Source organism: Lissotriton vulgaris, chromosome 8, assembly GCF_964263255.1.
Source record: "Lissotriton vulgaris chromosome 8, aLisVul1.2, whole genome shotgun sequence".
Taxonomy (NCBI): domain Eukaryota; kingdom Metazoa; phylum Chordata; class Amphibia; order Caudata; family Salamandridae; genus Lissotriton; species Lissotriton vulgaris.
Genome location: NC_141696.1, coordinates 327,464,644 through 327,486,120, shown reverse-complemented (window position 1 = coordinate 327,486,120; position 21,477 = coordinate 327,464,644). Strand labels below are relative to the sequence as shown.

At 38.0% G+C, this 21,477-nt stretch overlaps 1 protein-coding gene across 1 annotated transcript in view; it reads right to left on the bottom strand.

Annotated features, from left to right (window-relative positions):
• The window catches only part of TMPRSS7 (transmembrane serine protease 7), a 454,018-nt gene that overhangs the window by 44,461 nt on the left and 388,080 nt on the right, over positions 1–21,477 (bottom strand). Inside the window, exon 12 of the mRNA XM_086933268.1 lies at positions 1,247–1,418. Within this exon, the coding sequence (XP_086789394.1) occupies positions 1,247–1,418 (172 nt within the window). The remainder of the gene's footprint in view (positions 1–1,246; positions 1,419–21,477) is intronic.

The window sequence follows — 21,477 nt, the reverse complement described above, 5'->3', positions numbered from 1 at the left end:
CGATAGGGACCAAGGGAAGTAAGTGTTTACAGGAACCGAGGTCTCTAAAGTCAATGAATAGATAATAATGCTCTGGATTCAAGAATACTGTCCAGGAGTAATCAAAAAATGCATATGTAGTACACTTTAAATCAAACATATATATGTGTGTGGAAGAATAACCCCACTCGGATAATCATCAACGGGTGTTAACATGAAAAGAAACAGGCATGAGACATTAAATGACCATCGGCCATATCCACAATGAGGGTCACTTATTTACAACACGGAGAACACTACTGCACTGCAAAATATCCAACTGGCAGTTCCACAACATTGAATTGAATTTAAGCTTAATTCGTCTTATGGTTCCCAGCACCTCTGAAAATAAATAACTAAGTCCCATTTGGCCTTGGAATTTAGAAACATTTGATCAATAAATATCTAAAGCTCCAGAGCTTCAGCGTTACAAACCTGCTTCAAGTATCCAGACTTAACCACAGATGTGGTTACAAATTTATTGGTGGCACACTCAAGAAGGGTTTTTCTTATGAAAAAGTGATCAAGTCCCCTTCTGCATTGCGACGTAGAAAAGTTTTCAAACTTTTTGACTGCTAACGTTTCACCTGGGCCAACCCACTTGGCGTATCCAACCAGGGCTCCATAGTGGTCCTCCTCAAATTGCTTCTAGGTCCCGGTATACTGCTTCGCTGGACTCTCATTAGCACTTTGTTCTTCTTATTCTCTTTATGATAAACTTGGTTGTGCAGTTTCATTGTATTTTGGGTGACTTTTTCTAATGTGTATGCACTGCTTAAATGCTTTACATATTGCCCTTGATTTGAGTCGGACTGCTTTGTGTCATTTAACAGTACCTGAGCGTAGATTTATTTAATTTCATTTGGGTGACATCTAGTAGGTGGTGGCTTTATTATTTAAGGTGGGCCCTATGGTTTAAGGTGGACACTTTTCCAATCCAAATATTAATCCACTTTCCTACAAGTAAGAAGTGATTACCCTTGGCTTGAACTGAAAGCGTACAATACGAAGAGCAGTGGATAGAAAAATAGCACACCATAACATTTAAGTGAACATTCCCCAGAACATTGCAACAGCACCTAGATTTTAGAATTACAGCGTAAAGTATGCTCATTTAGACTACTATATTAACCTGCAAGAGTAGATATCATGTTTACTTATAAAAATTACATGCACACACTAATTTGTGCTTAAGGTTCAAGCATAGTGATTTATAATATACTGTTACCTGTCCCCCTGAAAGCAATGAGCAGCAGAGATTAGCCAATCCTTGGATAAAACAGAAGCACCGCAATAGGCTCCTCCAGAAAAGTGTAGACTGACTTGCCACGGCCATTCCCCATCCACTGAGTCAGAACCTCCAATTATGCGGTTAAGAGGGTTAGACTTTTGACCACAATCTACAACACAACAAGCCACATTAATTAGTATGTGTCCTAGTGAGCATAAGGCATATAGAAATACTTTGCTAAGGAAGGAACATACTATTATTTCTATTAAAGCGTTCTCACAAATTTGGCTATCACCATGTATACAGTTGACAAAGATGACTTCATCAGTTTATAGCCAGAGATCATATTGTTTCACATGCTTCAGCGCACCTGTCTTAATATATGAGTAACACAATAACTAATATTGAGTTCTGCAAGCACCCACGCGGCATGCATATAAAATGTGTAGGCATAACTGTTCATGCTTTGGTACCATTGTTAATAACACTGTTGTGAATGCATTTATTTTACTTCAGAATTCATATTAGATATTTTAAAAGAAAAGGAATTCAAAATAAACAAATACTAAAAATGCATGAATACCGTGATACCCTGCCTGTTATGGTCTGTGATGTCTATATGATCTCTTTGTCTCCTTGATGTGGTGGTGTGGTATTCTATTCTTGTTCATGTTCTAATTGTTCCAGCTGCTGGTGATTAAATCTTCGGGGACTACTATCAACAACTTAGTTCCTGGTGGTATGGTGTATATGTGTCAATCAGGGGCTTGCCTGATGATGCACATGATGTGTCAGCATATACGTCCTGTCGGAGCTCATCCTCAAATATGTGTACACTAATGGTTTTACAATTTAGTTGCAAATTAAAACTGGGCTCTCAAAAACAAATGATATCCCACCATTGCTATTCAACACCAGACAGTCGAAATATAATAATAAGAAAAGCAAACATTGACAAAACGCATAGGTTTTGGTTTTTGTCAGGAGAAATGTTTGGCAATAGTTGGGAAACTCTGTGTTGCACCCCAGCAGTCCTAGAAAGAAAATTCCTTATCAGGCAACATCTTGGGTGACAATAATATGGAATAAAATAAAGTCCCACAGGTAGATCTCCCAGTGGTGGGCCTGAGAATGTGAATCTAAAAAATTATGTCATTTAATTGCCTCAGTAATATTCTAGTTTGCTACTCTTCATTCATTATTAAACTACTCCATTAGACCAAGTTGTTTGAAAGTTGAGTAAGATTTAATCAGCTATTTCCCTATTGTACCCAGCAGTGCAGAAATAGGGGAATTATACAACCCACCATCATGAATAGATGTATTGCACTTGAGATCTCCCAGCTATGACAAGTTCATGTTGCTCAATATAGGATACTTCTCAACTATAGCATCAGAGTACCGCCTAATTCCACAGAGAAGGACAACTATTCATGTTATCAGTCAGGAGATGTAGAGATTAACTTGACTTAATAAGGAGTTTCCCCAACACCATTAGGTGTAAAGAGTCATAGTCTCTCTTGACTCTCTTGATGACTTTAAAACCAGCAAATGGCTCCCCATGCAAAAGAACATAATGACGCCAGAGTTTGACCCTCCAGCTTTGAGCACTATAGTTAACTGTTATATCCAACAGAAAGCAAGCCTTTGCAGCCTTCATACCATTTCTGATTGCCACATTAAACAACTGTTGGGTAACTTTCGGCGAACCTTCGGCGAATAGATAGAACTTAGCAATATTGGCTCAGGACTGTTTAAAGCAACATTGTCATCCGCAGTCTAACTCTGAGGAGGACAAGGGAACATTGAAAACACACACTACAATACAACAAAACTGTTATCTGCTCCACATGGACTGTTATAAAAATCTTGTTTTAATTTTCTTTTATAACACCTTATTTATACTTGGTTAAACATAGTAAAAACATATTCTTCCAACAATAAGTTTGTACACATGGGTTATTAATTTGTCATTTGTTGTCTTCCATTGTTATCTTTCTGGCAAATTTCTTTCCTAGCTTTCACCTTGATATTTAACAATGACCATGCCACTTTGAGGTTGTGTCCTTCTAACTCATTTCCAGTATTTATCTCAGCTCTTTGATGGAGTGGGGGGGTTCTTGAATCTTAATAGATGGGTATAATCATCATACAAATTCCATCACTGGTCGAACAGTGAAATCATTAGGCTCCACAGGAAAGGACAAGGATAATTTAAATACATTAAAAAAAAGGATTTATTAACAAAATTGTGATTAGAGCAATGACATTAATCCATTAAGAATTCTTATTCATACACCATCAGTTACCAATTTAAATGGTCCAAGAGTCCATATTTTAGAATAAGGAAAAACAAAACATTAGCAAGAATTACAACAATACAAAGGAGCCAGAATGTGTTTTGCATAATGGAAACCCCTAATCCAAATCAGCTGATATGGTTTGGATAAAGGGCATTTAGTTTAGGTAAATAATGTGTCAGCTACAGAAAATAAAAAAAGGTCTCTGAATGAGAAAATAAGAATGATCAGTGGCATAACAAAAGACCCTACAGACCTTCATGGTGCGGAGGGGCCCTCAAGCTCATGCGGCCCCCTCGGACATTGGCAAGACCCAACTCTGACAGCTTCGGACTGGGTCTAGAGTAAGTATGGGCGCAAAATCCATTACGCTTGTGGAATTTGTGGATTTCCGGCAATTTCGCGATCCATGAATCTCGCGAAATTGACGAAAAATCTAAAAATCCGCTTGCGGGTGGATTATTATTTTTTTTTTTGCACATGCCCGAGTTGAAGCTTAAATTCAGTAACATTCAGCCCAAAAAATTAGTGAGCATAGTTGAGGCTAGGCAGGTGGGTTTCCTCCCCATATCTACTGCCTGCAATTAGATGTAATCCTTGATGGAGGTCTTTGCATCCACGAGTTTCTCGAGCACAATCCCCGTGTACTTGCAGTGACCAGGAGGCTGCTTTCTTCTCATCTGCTGCTCTGATCGGTCTCTGACCCTTTATAAACAAGAGGCATGTGAACTCGCATGGAAGCCCCGCCCATTTGGTCCCGCCCCACACACACTAGGGTATGCAACGTATTCGCACCCTTTCCCCACTATGATGGACAGCTCACTCCAAGGACCTAGGCGCCTTTCGGCGTGGTGGCAAAGTTACAGACACACGTGGTCACATATATTTGTGCAAATCCGCGAGTTCGCTGATTTTCCCGCGAACTCGCTGATTTTTTTCCCATTTCGCAAATCCACAAAATTCGCCCATACTTAGTCCAGAGCATGGGGGGGGGGGCCTGCGTGGACTTTGCAGGGGGGGCCCCTTCAAGTTTCGTCACACCACTGGGAATGCTCAGCAATAAAGCCTTTGGGCCTCATTTATGAGGCTGTGCGTCACTTTTACCCCTGCACCACATTATACCTGCGCCAGGTTTAATGTATGCAAGGGGGGCGTATTGACTTAAGGAAGGGTCGTAGAAGTGACGCAGTGAATTCTATGAGATTTCACTGCGTCACTTTTAGGACGCTGTTGCGACAAAATCTTTCGCCTGCCTCACAGCAGGCATAAGACTGACGCAGCCCCATGTGAAAGGACGCATTGCAGGAGTTGCGTCACTTTTGTGACACACTCCAGCAATGCGTCACTTTTGCGCTTACAGATACTTCAGAAATACTGACGTATCTAACTCCTTGCGACATGATGCGTCATACATGAAATATGACGCATCAGGAATGTCGCAAGGAGTGCGCACTAAGAAGTGACGCATCGCTGCTTTCACGCAGCAATGCGTCATTTCTCATAAATGAGGCCCTTTGCACTCAAGCTGTGGAGACCAGCAGAGGTGAGATGGGTCTTCTCAGCATGAAGTCAGCTAGCATCTCTCCTTAGCGCTTAAGAGCGTGAATGAGAGAGTAAGTGTAAGTGTGCTAGTCTAAGAAATACACTCTAATATATTTTGACAAAACCACAATTTGCAACATTTCAGCTCGTTTCCACTCTCTGGAACAAATCAGTTCCCTCTAGACACTGGGAGCAGGTATACTCCCCACTGTCTCATATGTAAACAATGATCCATGCATGGCTATGGTCTTGAATGGTATACAGCAGGAATATCAACAGGATAATATCGACTAGCAAAAATATCGAGGTAAGAATATCGATTTAGTAAAATATCGTTAAAAAAATATTGTTGTTGTAAATATCGATATTGTAGAATAACATAAATATCGACAAATAAAAATATCGTTGTATAGAATATAGTTGAGAGAAATATCGTTGTATATAATATCGAAATTATAATTAGATGTGTTATATAAATGTTGAAAAAAGTATGTTTTATGTTATAATTTTATTAATTTTATGTCTATTGTCATTATTATTGAAATTTTTTTTTATATAAATTGTAAAATATAAGTACATTTTTTAGGAGCGGGTTATTGGTTTTATAGGGGATAAGGGTGGGTAGTAATTTAAAGAAGTTGGGTAAACATTTATTTAGAATTGTAAAAAGAATTTTTTTTGAAAAAGAATATTTTAATTAGAAAATCGAAATGTTAAAAAATTTAGATATTTAAAATTAATTTTGTTAATGAAGTGTGTAAAAGAATTAGTAGCGGGTTGTTGGCTATATAGGGGATAAGGGTGGGTAGTAATTTAAATTTGGTTAATTTAATTTTTTATAAATTAAAAAAAAAAATAATAATTCGAATTTAGAAAATAGAATTTTAAAAATTGAAAATAATGTATTATATTTTAACATCAAATTAAGTGTGTGATTGTTTATTTAGAGTGTTTATTTTAATACAAATTTCGCAATTTAAAATTAGAAATTTGAAATTTGAAATTTGAAATTTGAAAATTGAAAGTAAATTTGTATTTGTAATTTACATTAGGTTAAGTGTGTTATACTTTATTAGTGTGTTGTATGTTTTATAGATGCTAAGGTTGGGTAGTAAATAATAATGTGTGTTAATAGTTTCAAAAATGTGAAATTGTTATTAAATAAAAAAAACTTTTAAAAGTGAACTTTAAATTTAAAATAAAATGTCTAAAATTTATTTAAAATTAAAAATTAGTGTGTGAATGTTTTATTAGTGGGCAATTCGCATTATAATGGATAAGAGTAGGTAGTAATATTTAAAAATGTATGTAAATGTATCATAATAACTAAATTAACAGCAAAAATATTTTAAAAAATTTACAAATTTAAACATTTCAAGTTCTAATTTTTAATATTAAAATAATACAAATTTACAAACAAAATATAACGTTTAAGTATTTATTCGAAGAGTGTATAGGCTGAAGGGTGAGTAGGATTTATAAATTATTGTGCTTTACTGTCCAGTACTTTCCTTGAGTAATGTAGGATTGGAGTTAGAATAGTAAATTAGTTTGGTTTACTGTCCAGCACTTTCCCTGAGTTATGTTGGATTTGGAGTTAGAATAGTAAATGATTATGTTTTACTGTCCAGCACTTTCCCAGAGTTATGTTGGATTTGGAGTTAGAATAGTAAATTATTATTGTTCACTGTCCAGCACTTTCCCTGAGTTATGTTGGATTGGAGTTAGAATAGTAAATTATTATGGTTTACTGTCCAGCATTTTACCTGAGTTATGTTGGATTGGAGTTAGAATAGTTAATTATTATGGTTTACTGTCCAGCACTTTCCCTGAGTTATATTGGATTTGGAGTTAGAATAGTAAATCATTATGGTTTACTGTCCAATACTTTCCCTGAGTTATGTTGGATTGGATTTAGAATAGTAAATTATTATGGTTTACTGTCCAGCACTTTCCCTGAGTTATGTTGGATTGGAGTTAGAATAATAAATTATTATGGTTTACTGTCCAGCACTTTCCCTGAGTTATGTTGGATTGGAGTTAGAATAGTACATTATTATGGTTTACTGTCCAGCACTTTCCCTGAGTTATGTTGGATTGGAGTTAGAATAGTAAATTATTATGGTTTACTGTCCAGCACTTTTCCTGAGTTATGTTGGATTTGGAGTTAGAATGTTGAATTAATATGGTTCACTGTCCAGCACTTTCCCTGAGTTATGTTGGATTGGAGTTAGAATAGTACATTTTTATGGTTTACTGTCCAGCACTTTCCCTGAGTTATGTTGGACTGGAGTTAGAATAGTACATTATTATGGTTTACTGTCCAGGACTTTCCCTGAGTTATGTTGGATTTGGAGTTAGAATAGTAAATTATTATGGTTTACTGTCCAGCACTTTCCCTGAGTTATGTTGGATTGGAGTTAGAATAGTAAATTATTATGGTTTACTGTCCAGCACTTTCCCTGAGTTATATTGGATTTGGAGTTAGAATAGTAAATCATTATGGTTTACTGTCCAACACTTTCCCTGAGTTATGTTGGATTGGATTTAGAATAGTAAATTATTATGGTTTACTGTCCAGCACTTTCCCTGAGTTATGTTGGATTGGAATTAGAATAGTAAATTATTATGGTTTACTGTCCAGCACTTTCCCTGAGTTATGTTGGATTGGAGTTAGAATAGTACATTATTATGGTTTACTGTCCAGCACTTTCCCTGAGTTATGTTGGATTGGAGTTAGAATAGTAAATTATTATGGTTTACTGTCCAGCACTTTTCCTGAGTTATGTTGGATTTGGAGTTAGAATAGTGAATTAATATGGTTCACTGTCCAGCACTTTCCCTGAGTTATGTTGGATTGGAGTTAGAATAGTAAATTTTTATCGTTTACTGTCCAGCACTTTCCCTGAGTTATGTTGGACTGGAGTTAGAATAGTACATTATTATGGTTTACTGTCCAGCACTTTCCCTGAGTTATGTTGGATTTGGAGTTAGAATAGTAAATTATTATGGTTTACTGTCCAGCACTTTCCCTGAGTTATGTTGGATTGGAGTTAGAATATTAAATTATTATGGTTTACTGTCCAGCATTTTCCCTGAGTTATGTTAGATTGGAGTTAGAATATTACATTATTATGGTTTACTGTCCAGCACTTTCCCTGACTTATGTTGGATTGGAGTTAGAATAGTAAATTATTATGGTTTACTGTCCAGCACTTTCCCTGAGATATGTTGGATTTGGAGTTAGAATAGTACATTATTATGTTTTACTGTCCAGCACTTTACCTGAGTTATGTTAGATTTGGAGTTAGAATAGTAAATTATTATGTTTTACTGTCCATCACTTTCCATGAGTTATGTTGGATTGGAGTTAGAATAGTAAATTATTATGGTTTACTGTCCAGCACTTTTCCTGAGTTATGTTGGATTTGAAGTTAGAATAGTGAATTATTATGGTTCACTGTCCAGCACTTTCCCTGAGTTATGTTGGATTGGAGTTAGAATAGTACATTTTTATGGTTTACTGTCCAGCACTTTGCCTGAGTTATGATGGACTGGAGTTAGAATAGTAAATTATTATGGTTTACTGTCCAGCACTTTCCCTGAGTTATGTTGGATTTGGAGTTAGAATAGTAAATTATTATGGTTTACTGTCCAGCACTTTCCCTGAGTTATGTTGGATTGGAGTTAGAATATTAAATTATTATGGTTTACTGTCCAGCATTTTCCCTGAATTATGTTAGATTGGAGTTAAAATATTAAATTATTATGGTTTACTGTCCAGCACTTTCCCTGACTTATGTTGGATTGGAGTTAGAATAGTAAATTATTATGGTTTACTGTCCAGCACTTTCCCTGAGTTATGTTGGATTTGGAGTTAGAATAGTACATTATTATGTTTTACTGTCCAGCACTTTCCCTGAGTTATGTTAGATTTGGAGTTAGAATAGTAAATTATTATGGTTTACTCCATCACTTTCCATGAGTTATGTTGGATTGGAGTTAGAATAGTAATTTATTATGGTTTACAGTCCAGCACTTTCCCTGACTTATGTTGGATTTGGAGTTAGAATATTAAAATATTGTGGTTTACTGTCAAACATTTTCAATGAGTTATGTTGGATTTGGAGTTACATTATTAAAAATTGTTAATTTAAAAAAAATACAAAATATATAACTAAAAAAAATATTTATATTTGTAATTATTATTACATATATATTTCTAATATTAATTTTATAAAGAAACAAATATATATATTTTTGATACATTTTAATATTTACATCACAAGTTACAACATTTATTAAGTACAATAGTAATATAGTCTTGTGAAAAACTTTTTTTATTACTTTCTTTTGTAGATGGAAAGAAATAAATATTTTTATTACACAATTTTTTATTATATCTTCACATTTTACATTGCGGTATTTGTAACATATACATTGTAATATTATATATAATTAGCATATTACTTTTTAAATATTTTATTTTAAAATTAATATGCTAATTAATTTACATATAATTGCCATTTTCAAAAGTATATACATAAAATAATTCACATTTTTATATAAATTAAAGAAAATTGATACAATAATAAACATATTTTTAATATACAATAATTTATAATATATAATTATATAAAACAAATATTGTATATTTTACATTATTCATATGTTTATTCTGAACATTTAGAAAATTATTACAATTTATGGAAAATAATTTGCAAATTATAACATTTTTTTCTTTATTATAATAGGATTAAGTCCTATTTTTGTTTTTATTATGCTGCCATTTTGTTTTGTGTACTTCACTTTTTAGTCTATCTACATCGTTGTTTGGGTCATTTCAGAAAACGGAACCTCTCGGTTGGGAGCTGCTTCGTGTTGGTGAATGTAAGTTTAACTTTCATTACTTTTAAGTAAATTTTAAGAAATTTTTGAGCTAGTTTAAATGTGTACGTGTTGCTATGTGTTTTATTTTACTGTTTATGTGAAAAGTACGTGTTATTTTAGGACGTTAGTGTAAGCGTACTTTGTTTGATATTTAATATGGAAGTCATGTTAATCTATTGTATTAAAGTATTACTTTATGTACCTTACTGTATTTTATATGTTATTTTTAGGCTTTGTGGGTTTCGTATTTATTGGGGGTGGGTTTTGTTAGTACTTTATTTACAGGTGTTTGTTTTGGTGACCAGATGGATTTGATTTCTTTTTTTTTTACATACAGGGAAATGTTTAAATACATTTCCTGATTTTTCGGGATTTTGGAGCGTTTTTTATCGTGATTTATTTTCGGGTTTTTTATGGTTCCGTTATCTAGAGGATTGCTACGTTGGACCCTTATTATACAGTTGTATTTTTAGCATTTTGTGGGGATTTTTTTTACGATGTGGATTGCTTTTGGTTGTATTCGTGTTGAAACCATCTACTTGCAACACATTCTACAGCTGCAGAACCGTAAGTTATTATTATTTTTTATTTTGGGGTGGATTTAGCAAATTTGTTAATTTTTTTAAAATTTAGTTCCATTATGTCTTGTAATAATAAATAACATTTATTTTTACATGACATAATTTAACTAATTTAAAAAAAAAATGGTCTGTTTTATTTATTGTTTGATGCGTTCTTATTTGTATTTTATTAAAGGATAGATTTTGAAATTAGGTCTAGGTATTCTAGACCTTGGATACTTGGGTACAGTCTGGTTTTTTGTTGTTGGTATTCGTACATATTTAATGTTTGTTTACTTAGTTTTGGCCCGATTTTTGATAGAGATTGCTCTATTCTTAGTTCTTGGTAGCTTTGCTCATTTTTGATGCTTTGGATTAGTTTATGGAGTGTTGATTGTGTTCTTCAAATTGTGGCTTGGAAGGCATTATGCCATCCTTCTACTGCGCTGTTAGTTTTGGCTTTCTGTGCTATAGTACTAGCATACACATTCCACCATGGAATTTGGAATTTAGGTTGTCTGCGGTGACCAGAACGATGTAATCTTCCCACCCAGGTGTCTTCAAAATAGTCTAAGAAGGGAGTTAATTTTTTCTCATTACTGCGGTAGAAAGGGCTGTCGAGTAATAAATTGTAATAATTAGGAACTTCTGTTGTTGTCACATATGCCAGTGCAATTAACTTTTTAATCTGGTAAGCAAAGTTACTGTTTGTTGAATATTCAATGCTTAAAGTAGATTTTTGTAAGTGTCTCTATATACTTTGGTTGTAGTGATAATAACACCCTTGTATTGAAGTGTGTGGATATATTTTAAGTATAGCTTGAATCATAGCTATTTCAAAGTCGATTATGATTCTTTGTGGATAGTAATTATCAGTAAAATCTTTGATAGTTGTTAAAATGTCTACGTAGGTTGCATTTGTTTTATTTGGCAGCAGTGTATAAATTAAAGGGATATTAGTTTCCTGGTATTCACCAGGGATGGTGTAAAGTTGATAGAAAGGTTTGGGACAAACTTTAAAAGTTCCGTCCATCATCCATGTTTCACATGGTTTTAGTTTTTGCAAATTGCTATTTGTTGCAAAAAGTAAAACTCTTTTATCATGACTTTGGTTATCATACATTAAGAATTTATCTTCATTGTGGGTAATAGTATATTCTGGATATATTTTAATCTCTTGAAAAGTTTCAGGTGCTGGTGGAGTTGGATCAGAAGCTCATTTTGTTTTAGCTATTAATCTTTTCAAGTTGGGGATTGAAGGTAACTGTCCTGTTACATGTTCTGGCACTTTGCTTAAAACATTTTTCAAAATAGTGATGCTTGTTTCTTGGGAGCCTGTACTAGCTTCTCTCAATGTCTCTAGTGCTTCTCTTACTTTGACTTCTGTTACATTGGGTGGGTGGTTATGCTCACGTACATTTACAAGATTGTTATCAACAGTAGTTGCTCTACCATAGCATGCAGTTGAATAATATTTACTACATTTCCAATGGGTTTTATTCTCTTTGACTCTTTCTTGGGTGTAGGTATAACCCATGTAGCTCAGCATTATTTTCCCCTTTTGAGAAGTTATAAAAGTAGCTCCTTCTGCCATGTTTAATGTAATGTAATGTAAGTATGCACTTTTATAGCGCGACTGTCACTCCAAGGAGCATCCTGGCGCTTGTAGCCCGTAGCCTAGATGGAAGGCCGGAAAAGTCAACTCCCACATCTATCTCATCTAAACAGAACGCTGTGTCTAAACCAGAGTCATACAGACCGAGTCTGGGAGGTTGAAGATCCAAGTTTTCAGAGCCTTACGGAAATTCTTCTCAGCAGAGATCAGGCGCAGGTTGGGAGGGAGTTTATTCCAAGCTTTTGCGCCCAGTGTTGCGAGAGATTTCCCTCCTCTAGTTGAGAGTCTGAATTTAGGGGTCTGTAGTAAATTCATGTTGGCTGATCTTAGGGAGCGTGTTGGTGCATACTGTTTGAACCAGGGAAGGAAGTATTTGGGTCCTTTTTGGTGATATGCCCTAAAGGTAATCACTAAGATTTTGAAGAGTATGCGTTTGTGAATAGGTAGCCAGTGTAGGGCCTTGAGGGCGGCTGAGGCAGATGACCTCCTCGGCCATTTTAGGACCAGACGGGCAGCAGCATTTTGGACAACCTGTAACCTATGCAGGACAGATCGATTTAATCCTGCATATAAGCTGTTGCAGTAGTCCAAGCGGGATGTTACTAGTGCTACTGTCACCGTCTTCCTGGCTGTCAGAGGAAGAAAATCAAAAAACTTTCTAAGCCCTCTGATGATGTTGAAACAAGACCCTGCCACTGCCCCTGCTTGCTGTTTGAAAGATAGGGCACTGTCGAATCTGATCCCTAGGTTCCGGGCCGCGGTGATGGTATCCGGAGGGGACTCCACCCCCAGTGGCCACCATAGGCTGGGGGAAAAGGGGTTTTGGGGGCCGAAGGGTATAATTTCGGTCTTCCCGGCATTACATTTTAGATGGTTGTCACGCATCCAAATGAAAGTTGCGGTGAGGCAGGCTTTTAGATTTTCCTCTGCCTTTCCATTTTCCCTGTCTAGCACTAGAATGAGCTGAGTATCGTCAGCGTATGATATGGTACTGATGTTAAAAGACGAAATCAGCTCAATCAAGGGGATCATGTATATGTTAAACAGTACCGGGCTTAGGCTGGAGCCCTGCGGTACCCCTGTTTGTGTGATTTTTTCCTCAGAACGGTATTCTCCCAACACCGTGACCTGCCTACGGTGGTCGAGGAAATTCCTCAGCCAGTCCAACACGGTGCCCCCAATCCTTGCTGCCCTCAGTCGCCTGATTAGATTGAGTGGGACACCGTATCGAAGGCCGCCGATAGATCAAGTAGGATAAGGACGGCCTTCTTCCCCTGATCCATGGCGGTCTTCAGTGTCTCCACGGTGTACAGAAGGGCGGATTCCGTTGAGTGTGAGGCCCGAAACCCAGATTGATTAGGGTGCAGGATATCCTCGTCCTCTAGGAATTTGGTCAGCTGTTTATTCGCCACCCTTTCGGTCATTTTAAAAAGCATCGGGAGCAGGGAAATTGGACGGAGGTTGGAGAGTGTTGATGGGTCTGGCAGAGATTTTTTTTGCAGGGGTTTCACTGCCGCTAATTTCCATTCCGAGGGAATCTCAGCAGAGGATAAGGATGAGTTTATGATATTATTTATGATGGGATTAACTGTATCTACTAGGGCATGTAACATCATAGGGGGGCAGGGGTCAAAGGGAGAACCAGATTTAGTGGACAGGATCAATTGACGTGAGTCTTCTAAACTAATAGGCAGAAAATCACAGAATTGTGCTACTCCAGGGGCAATTTCAAGGTCCTCTGCTGCTATGATAGCGGGCTGTTCAGAGAAGCCATTGGTAAGGTTTTGTATTTTCTGCTCAAAGAAATCCGCAATCGAGTTGCATAGGGTAAGGGAGGGCGGAATCTCTGATAGGAGGAACCTTGGTTTCATAAAATCATTGACCACTTTAAAGATCTCTTTCTGTTTGTTATTCGAAGAATCAATTGCTTTTGAGTAATATTCTTTTTTAGCAGTTTTAATCTGAGCATGGTACTGCCTCCTAGATTCTTTATAGTGGCTGAGGTCTTCTTCCTTATACAAGCGGCGCCAAGTTCTCTCCAATTTTCTAACTTCTACATGTTTCTCCTTCAATGAGAGTGAGAACCAGGGTTCCGATTTTTTTGTATGGAGTGGTTTGCTGGGGTTTGTGGCCTTAGGGGGACCACGAATTTCCTCTAGCCAGTGATTAAAATTTTTATTATCTGCCTCCGTGATGCCGGTCCAGATGGGTTTAAGTGCCACAGCTCTGAGCTGCAAATCCGGGTCCTTACTTATTTTCTTCCAGTCATGTTTCATGCTGGTGTTTACTTTAGGGAGACCCTTTTTGATCCCCTTTCCTTCCACTGAAAAGTCAAATGGAATGAACATGTGGTCGGTCCAGGTTAGGGGACGGGGCGGTTTTACCTTTAGAGATGTTAGGTTTGAGCATACGCAGTCCAATACGTGTCCTGCCCTATGCGTAGGGTCCCGTGTCAGTAGGGTCAACCCTAATACATCTATAAGATCTTTAAAACAAGATGCGTTAGTGTCGGAGTCAGAATCAAGGTGTAGATTTAAATCGCCTAAGACAGTAAAATTAGCAAATTTGAGGGCGAGGTTGCTGATCACCTCAGCTAAACTATCTGGGAAGTTTTTCTGTTGACCAGGAGGTCGGTATATCAGTACTCCAGACAGAGTGAAAGTTGTGGTGTTGAGTAAATGAAGATTAAAACCTAGACTTTCCGCCTCCTTGATATCTGGAAGATCAAATGTAGTACATTTGATCGAGTCGCGATGGATGATGGCAAGCCCCCCCGCGTTGTATCTGCCTATCCAATCGCTGGATGCGGTACCCTTGCGGTAGCGCTAGGACAACATCAGGGGTCGACCAGGCTTTAAGCCACGTCTCTGTGACGAACAGGCAATCTAGGTCATTCTCAGCAATTAGGTCGTGTACATTGGCTCCATTTTTACCCATTGACCTAGCGTTAATGAGTCCACCCTGAAAGATTTTTGAGCCGTTAGGTGTAATGGCATGTATCAGCGGGCTTAGTTCGACTTTACAGTGTTTGCAGCATATAGGTCCCCTCCAGGTGTCTGCTTGCAGAGTATTTTGACAGCAACTATCCTGGACCTGCAGTGAGTATAGCGTGTCCCTAGGAAAGTGTAATTCCTGATAGGAATGGCTAAGGGCAATGTCCCTCGTCCCGGCCGCGGCACGGACGGGCACAGACGGGCTTACCTCTGGCGCACCTCCGGCGCGCCATCGGTGCGCCCGCTGCGCGCGTCCGCTGCACGTCAGCCCCATGTGAGCTTTAAGTAGGAGGCTCCTGACGGTCCTAGTGAAACCACTAGACCGTCACCTCTCTAAGATGGCCCCCGGAAGTGAGGGTGCTAGACTCCCTCTGTCCCGCGCTGGTCCACTCCCTCCACAACAAACAGCACAAGCTGCGGTGGAACGGGGAGATGAGCGGTGTCTTTCCCACACAAAGGTACAATTGTACTACAGTGTCAACAATTTAAAATTATACTGTGCAAATATCAGTCATTTAACATCAGTACATACGACGATTTTAAAATTAGGTTTCTGCAATTGACAGCGTGCTAGTGTGAAGATTAATCAGCAGCGCGTCTGCCTATCCGAGTATTTGTGCAAGTGAGTGCTTCAGCGCGCCAAAAAAAGCTCGCCTTAAGTAGGAGGCTCCTGACGGTCCTAGTGAAACCACTAGACCGTCACCTCTCTAAGATGGCCCCCGGAAGTGAGGGTGCTAGACTCTCTCTGTCCCGCGCTGGTCCACTCCCTCCACAACAAACAGCACAAGCTGCGGTGGAACGGGGAGATGAGCGGTGTCTTTCCCACACAAAGGTACAATTGTACTACAGTGTCAACAATTTAAAATTATACTGTGCAAATATCAATCATTTAACATCAGTACATACGACGATTTTAAAATTAGGTTTCTGCAATTGACAGCGTGCTAGTGTGAAGATTAATCAGCAGCGCGTCTGCCTATCCGAGTATTTGTGCAAGTGAGTGCTTCAGCGCGCCAAAAAAAGCTCGCCTTAAGTAGGAGGCTCCTGACGGTCCTAGTGAAACCACTAGACCGTCACCTCTCTAAGATGGCCCCCGGAAGTGAGGGTGCTTGACTCCCTCTGTCCCGCGCTGGTCCACTCCCTCCACAACAAACAGCACAAGCTGCGGTGGAACGGGGAGATGAGCGGTGTCTTTCCCACACAAAGGTACAATTGTACTACAGTGTCAACAATTTAAAATTATACTGTGCAAATATCAGTCATTTAACATCAGTACATACGACGATTTTAAAATTAGGTTTCTGCAATTGACAGCGTGCTAGTGTGAAGATTAATCAGCAGCGCGTCTGCCTATCCGAGTATTTGTGCAAGTGAGTGTAAGGTAAGGTAGATCTGTGAAGACATATATATGTGTTTTTAGTAAAAGTGATAAACATTTATTTAAATGTCTAGGCTAAAATGAGAAATTTAAAAATGTACTTACAATGTTGTTTTTCTGCTAATCAGATGTTATCTGTTCTTATATTCAAAGTTTCACTGTTTAATGTCCTGTAGTTGTGGTAGAGAATAGTAGTAATTAATGATATCGTTTTATACTTGTTTGTTTCTACTTTCTGATTATTAATAGACACAGTGGGTATACTTACTTAATTTAGTAGAAGATGTTGTTTGTGTAGTCGTAGATTGGTAGATGAAGATTGTATATTCTGGAAAAAAAGGTAATATTAGTTATTTATTATAATTGGATATATTTGTAGCTCATAACATAACAAGTCTTTTGGAACTTCTATTTGCTATATTCTTAGTTATTTTAAAATTTTCTAAGTAGAAATTTATAAGGCTGTTCATATTTTCTTTTATTTATTTATTGTGGCTGTTTTTGATAGGATGTTTTAGTTATATTTTACAAAAAAGAGAGAGCATTTCTTTAGTTCAGGGAGTTTAGCTACTTTTCGTGAGGTTTTTATGCTACATAAAATAAGAGTTCACTTACTTGAGTTGTAGTAGACTGTGTTGTAGTCGTTGTTGTAGGGGTGTATTCTCTTCTCTTCAGCAAAGTAACCGTTTTTCTCCAAGTTTGGGCCAAAAATGGTAATTTTAGTTAAGTATGTAATTGTTTTTATAGTAGTGAGTTAAGTAATTGTTCATTTTGATTGGTTCAATTACATGTATTTTAAATTCATTGGATGAGAACCTTAGTTTGAATTTGAAAACCGTTATTTTTTAATGAGCCTGTAATAATAATTATTTTGTTCTACTTTATATTAGAAAATGTTTTCTATGTGTTTGATTATAATAGTTAATAATGTTAAAAAGGTTAAAATATGTTAAATCTTAATAAAACTAATCGAAAATGAGTGTATTATACTTTTTGGTAACGTTTATATTACTAATGTTTATTTAAATATTATATATAAGTATTTAAATCATATAGTATATAGATATATTTTAGAAACGCTTTTTTATAATTTAAATAATTATGAAAAAGTAAATTAGTTGAAGGTATTGTGTATTTAAGGTTATAGAGAAGAAGGCGATATTTTTAGTATATTTAAATAGGTACTAAGTAACTCGATATTTGTGTTATCGATATTAGTGTAGATGGTAATGTTATTTCAAGGGTTGTCGATAATGTAGTAGTCGATATTTATGTACTCGATATTATTGTAAACGAAATTAATGTAGTCGATAAAAAAGTATCGATATTTGTGTAGATCCTAGTTTAAGTATATGATGACGATATTTTTGTTGACAATGTTTTTGTGACGATATTTTTGTTGGTCGGTGTTTTTGTAATCGATATTTCATCATGGAACCGTCTTGAATCTTTACACTGGACAGGCTATCGGCTACAGTCAGCTCTTACCAAGAGACGCTCTCCCACACTGGTAACTTCTTTAATGAGAACCTCTCCATCAGTCGTCTACTCCATAAGAAATATCTATTCACGAGCTAACAAAAAACATCCGGAAAAAACACAGTAATTGCAAGGGGAAAAAACATAGGGGCTGATTACGATGTCAGTCAGTAAGGCTCCGAATGGCATTCAGTTTGAGTGAACTCGTGTCGGAGGCCAACTTTCCGACAGACTCAGAAACATTTCCGACAATCGGGTACGATACAAGGTAACCGTCTGGTCCATCAGACTCAGTTCCGCCTGGCATTCGGACAGCCCGAGTCGGTAAGAGGAATCATAGAGCTCTACAGGCCGTGTTTCCTACCAATCGATTACCATGTCGGATTCAACAGCTGTTCTGACTCGGTCTGTCCGACATGGATCAGTTGTCGGAAACTGACTTTTGGGGCCCATAGCCGGCCCCATCACCCGAAGACCACTATCTGGGGTCTGTGGAGGTACCCATGGGTCCCCTCTTTCCAACCATGCACAGTGTGGCAGGCACCATGGGGTGCCTGCCACAGTGTGCACGGTTTTCCGCACCCACCTCTTTATTCAATGGGAGTCTGTGTTGTCATTTGGAATACAGGCTCCCATTGTAGTCAATGGGAGTTCGACCAACCGGTGTTCGGTATCATCATAATCAGTCGGTCGGACTCCCTGAACCCGAGTCAGTTGGAAATCACTCCGACAAGGAGTCGGTCGTAATGCTTTCCGACCAACATCGTAACGAGGCCCATAATGTACAAAATGAATGAATATAAAATGTGTAGGCCGTTCTGTCTTTCAAGTGTAAAATCGACATTTCAAAATGGCAATAGAAAAGGTAGCTAAGGGTAACTATTTAACAGGTTAAATGGGCTGCTGCTCATAATGAATAAATATAGTCCCCTACTACAAATTATATGATTACTATGCACACGTTATTTTGCAATGTAAATCACATTTTAATTACAGATGCGTTAATTAAATGAATATTTTTCGGTCTCCCATATTTCTCTACTTCTCTCTTTTACCTTTTTCTATGGGGCATTCAAACACTGTTCCTCTCTCTCCTCCCAGGTTACTTCTTCCCGGTGCTTGTCCTTCATACAGCATTGTCTGCCAGGTTTTCTACCATTTTGTTTATCATCTCTGGTCAGTCAATTAAGTCCTCTATTGCCCTCTCATCATCCTGACCAACCTCAAATGCATTTCTTCAATCAGATTCCACTCTGTCGTTCCTTTTCCCCAGGCTGTCTTAGTCATTCTCTTAACTGAAAAGCCAATGTATTGCTATGCAGTGTTTTGCCAACAGTGGATCCAGCGCTGCAAATTTTTGATGCACTTTCTACTTTTGCATTTGGGTGTGACACTGTTGGACCTGGCTCTTTCTGCAGAGTCATCCCAGATTATTGCCTTCTTCAGCCTTTCTTTGCTGAACCAGTTTTTGTTGGCTTTTAGGGCTCTGTGCAATTTTTCCTTGCTAACCAGTGGTAAATTGCTTTTGCTCTCCCTTGAAAACATGGTAAATGAGCCTACACACGATTGGTAAATTTAATTTACTTGTACTTCCCTAGTACATAGCACTATATGCTACCCAGGGCCTGCAAATTAAATGCTACTAGTGGGCTGCAGCACTCATTGCGCCACCCATTCAAGTAGCTTTTGTCATGTGTCAGGCCTGCCACTGCAGCCTGTAGTGTAGTTTTAAACTGTCATTTCCACCTCATAATATAAACCTTTTGCCAGGCCTAAACCTTACAGTATCAAAGGGCAGCATGGATGGTATTTAAAGTAGTATAACGTGGCCTTAATAAGAGAGTACACAATTGTTGTATTGTGTATTTTTGTACTTTTGTTTTGCTGTGTTTTTCTCTGCCATTGTTTGTTCAGTTTACATATTGTTTGTGTAACTGTATGAGCGCCATTATTACTATGTCTATTTTTTGTTGAATCTACATTAAATATTAATTTTTTATATAATTGTGGTACATGGATAATATGAAATTTAGTTAGCACTGCATTTTCCTCTTTCTTATTATATTTTTTATATATTCAACTTTATCTGTTATTCTGGCTCACGAACCACTGTTGAGTAGAGGGTATTTAAAGTAGGACATGTGGGTTTACGTTGTACCTATCCTAGAAGGGGAAAACTCCTAAAGTAATTTTTCACTAATGTAAAGTTTTCTCCCCTATAGACTAACACGGAGTCACCTTATTATATTCAATAAATGCTATTTTCAGATTGAGAGCAGATAGAAAAATTATGTTTACACTCAAATGAATTGTAATTTAAAATCCTCTTTAATGGTAAAGTGAGACTTTAAGTTATAATTCTAAAAATGTTACTTTCATCAATTTGGCATTTTTCTGCCCAAATCAGCTGTGCCTTTCTGCCAGTGACCTGTGTCACATGACTGTGAGTGGCTCTGCTGGTTTGGGTTTTATTGCTTCCAGACAGTGAGACAAAATGAACCTAGGTGTGGGGGGAGAGGTTCATCCTGGCAGGATGGCTGGGGAGGAGCTGTCAGCTGCTAAGATTACACTTCAAGGGGCCCTACATGCAGCATACACAAAGGAACCTGCGACCAAGAATGCACCGCCCTAGATAGCTTAGAGCCAACCCTGGGGAAGGGAAGAACTGACCAGAACCAGTTTTGTGGGTGGGTCAGGGAATACCCACACAAACGCTGGAACCAGGTATAAAAGTGGGACCTTCAGAACCTCTCATCAGAACACTCCTGGACCTGTGGAAGATTCATAAGATGGAGTGCTTGGATGTCTGAAGAAGGAAAATTCGACCTGCTTGCCTTGAACTTTGGCTCTCCAGAAATTAATCCAAGGGTCGATTAGCTTCCAGAGCCCTCCCTGCAACTGTCCAGTTGACTAGTACCAACATGACTGACCTCGACCTGCCTGAGCCCTGCTGCTGACCTTCTGCTGGAGTGAGTCCTGATCCACAAGAGGTGCCCCCTAGGGCCTAGAACCTTGGCTGGAATCAGTGTGAACTCCTCCTCATAAAAGGCGAGAAGTTTTAGGCTCCTCACAACCACAAAGAGCTTACACTTATCCCTTCAGTCGATTAGGCGCTGTTTGGGGAATTAGGAAGGACGCCCTGCTCATCACTCGAGCCGCCATCTTGGGGGGAATTTCTGTTGGCGGGCTAGTTGTCTTGGTCCCACCTGACCTCACAAGCATAAAAGCACTGGTAGTACGCACGCGCGCATACCTAGGGGATTCATGAGGCGGAAAGCCGGGAATCGTAGCTCAGTTGTTTTTAATTGTAGTCATTTTTTAAAAACCTATCGCACCTTTGTTACTTTGTTTTACATGATCTTATGCTTATCCCATCAGCCAATTAGGCGCTGTTTGGGGAATTAGGAAGGACGCCCTGCTCATCACTCGAGCCGCCATCTTGGGGGGAATTTCTGTTGGCGGGCTAGTTGT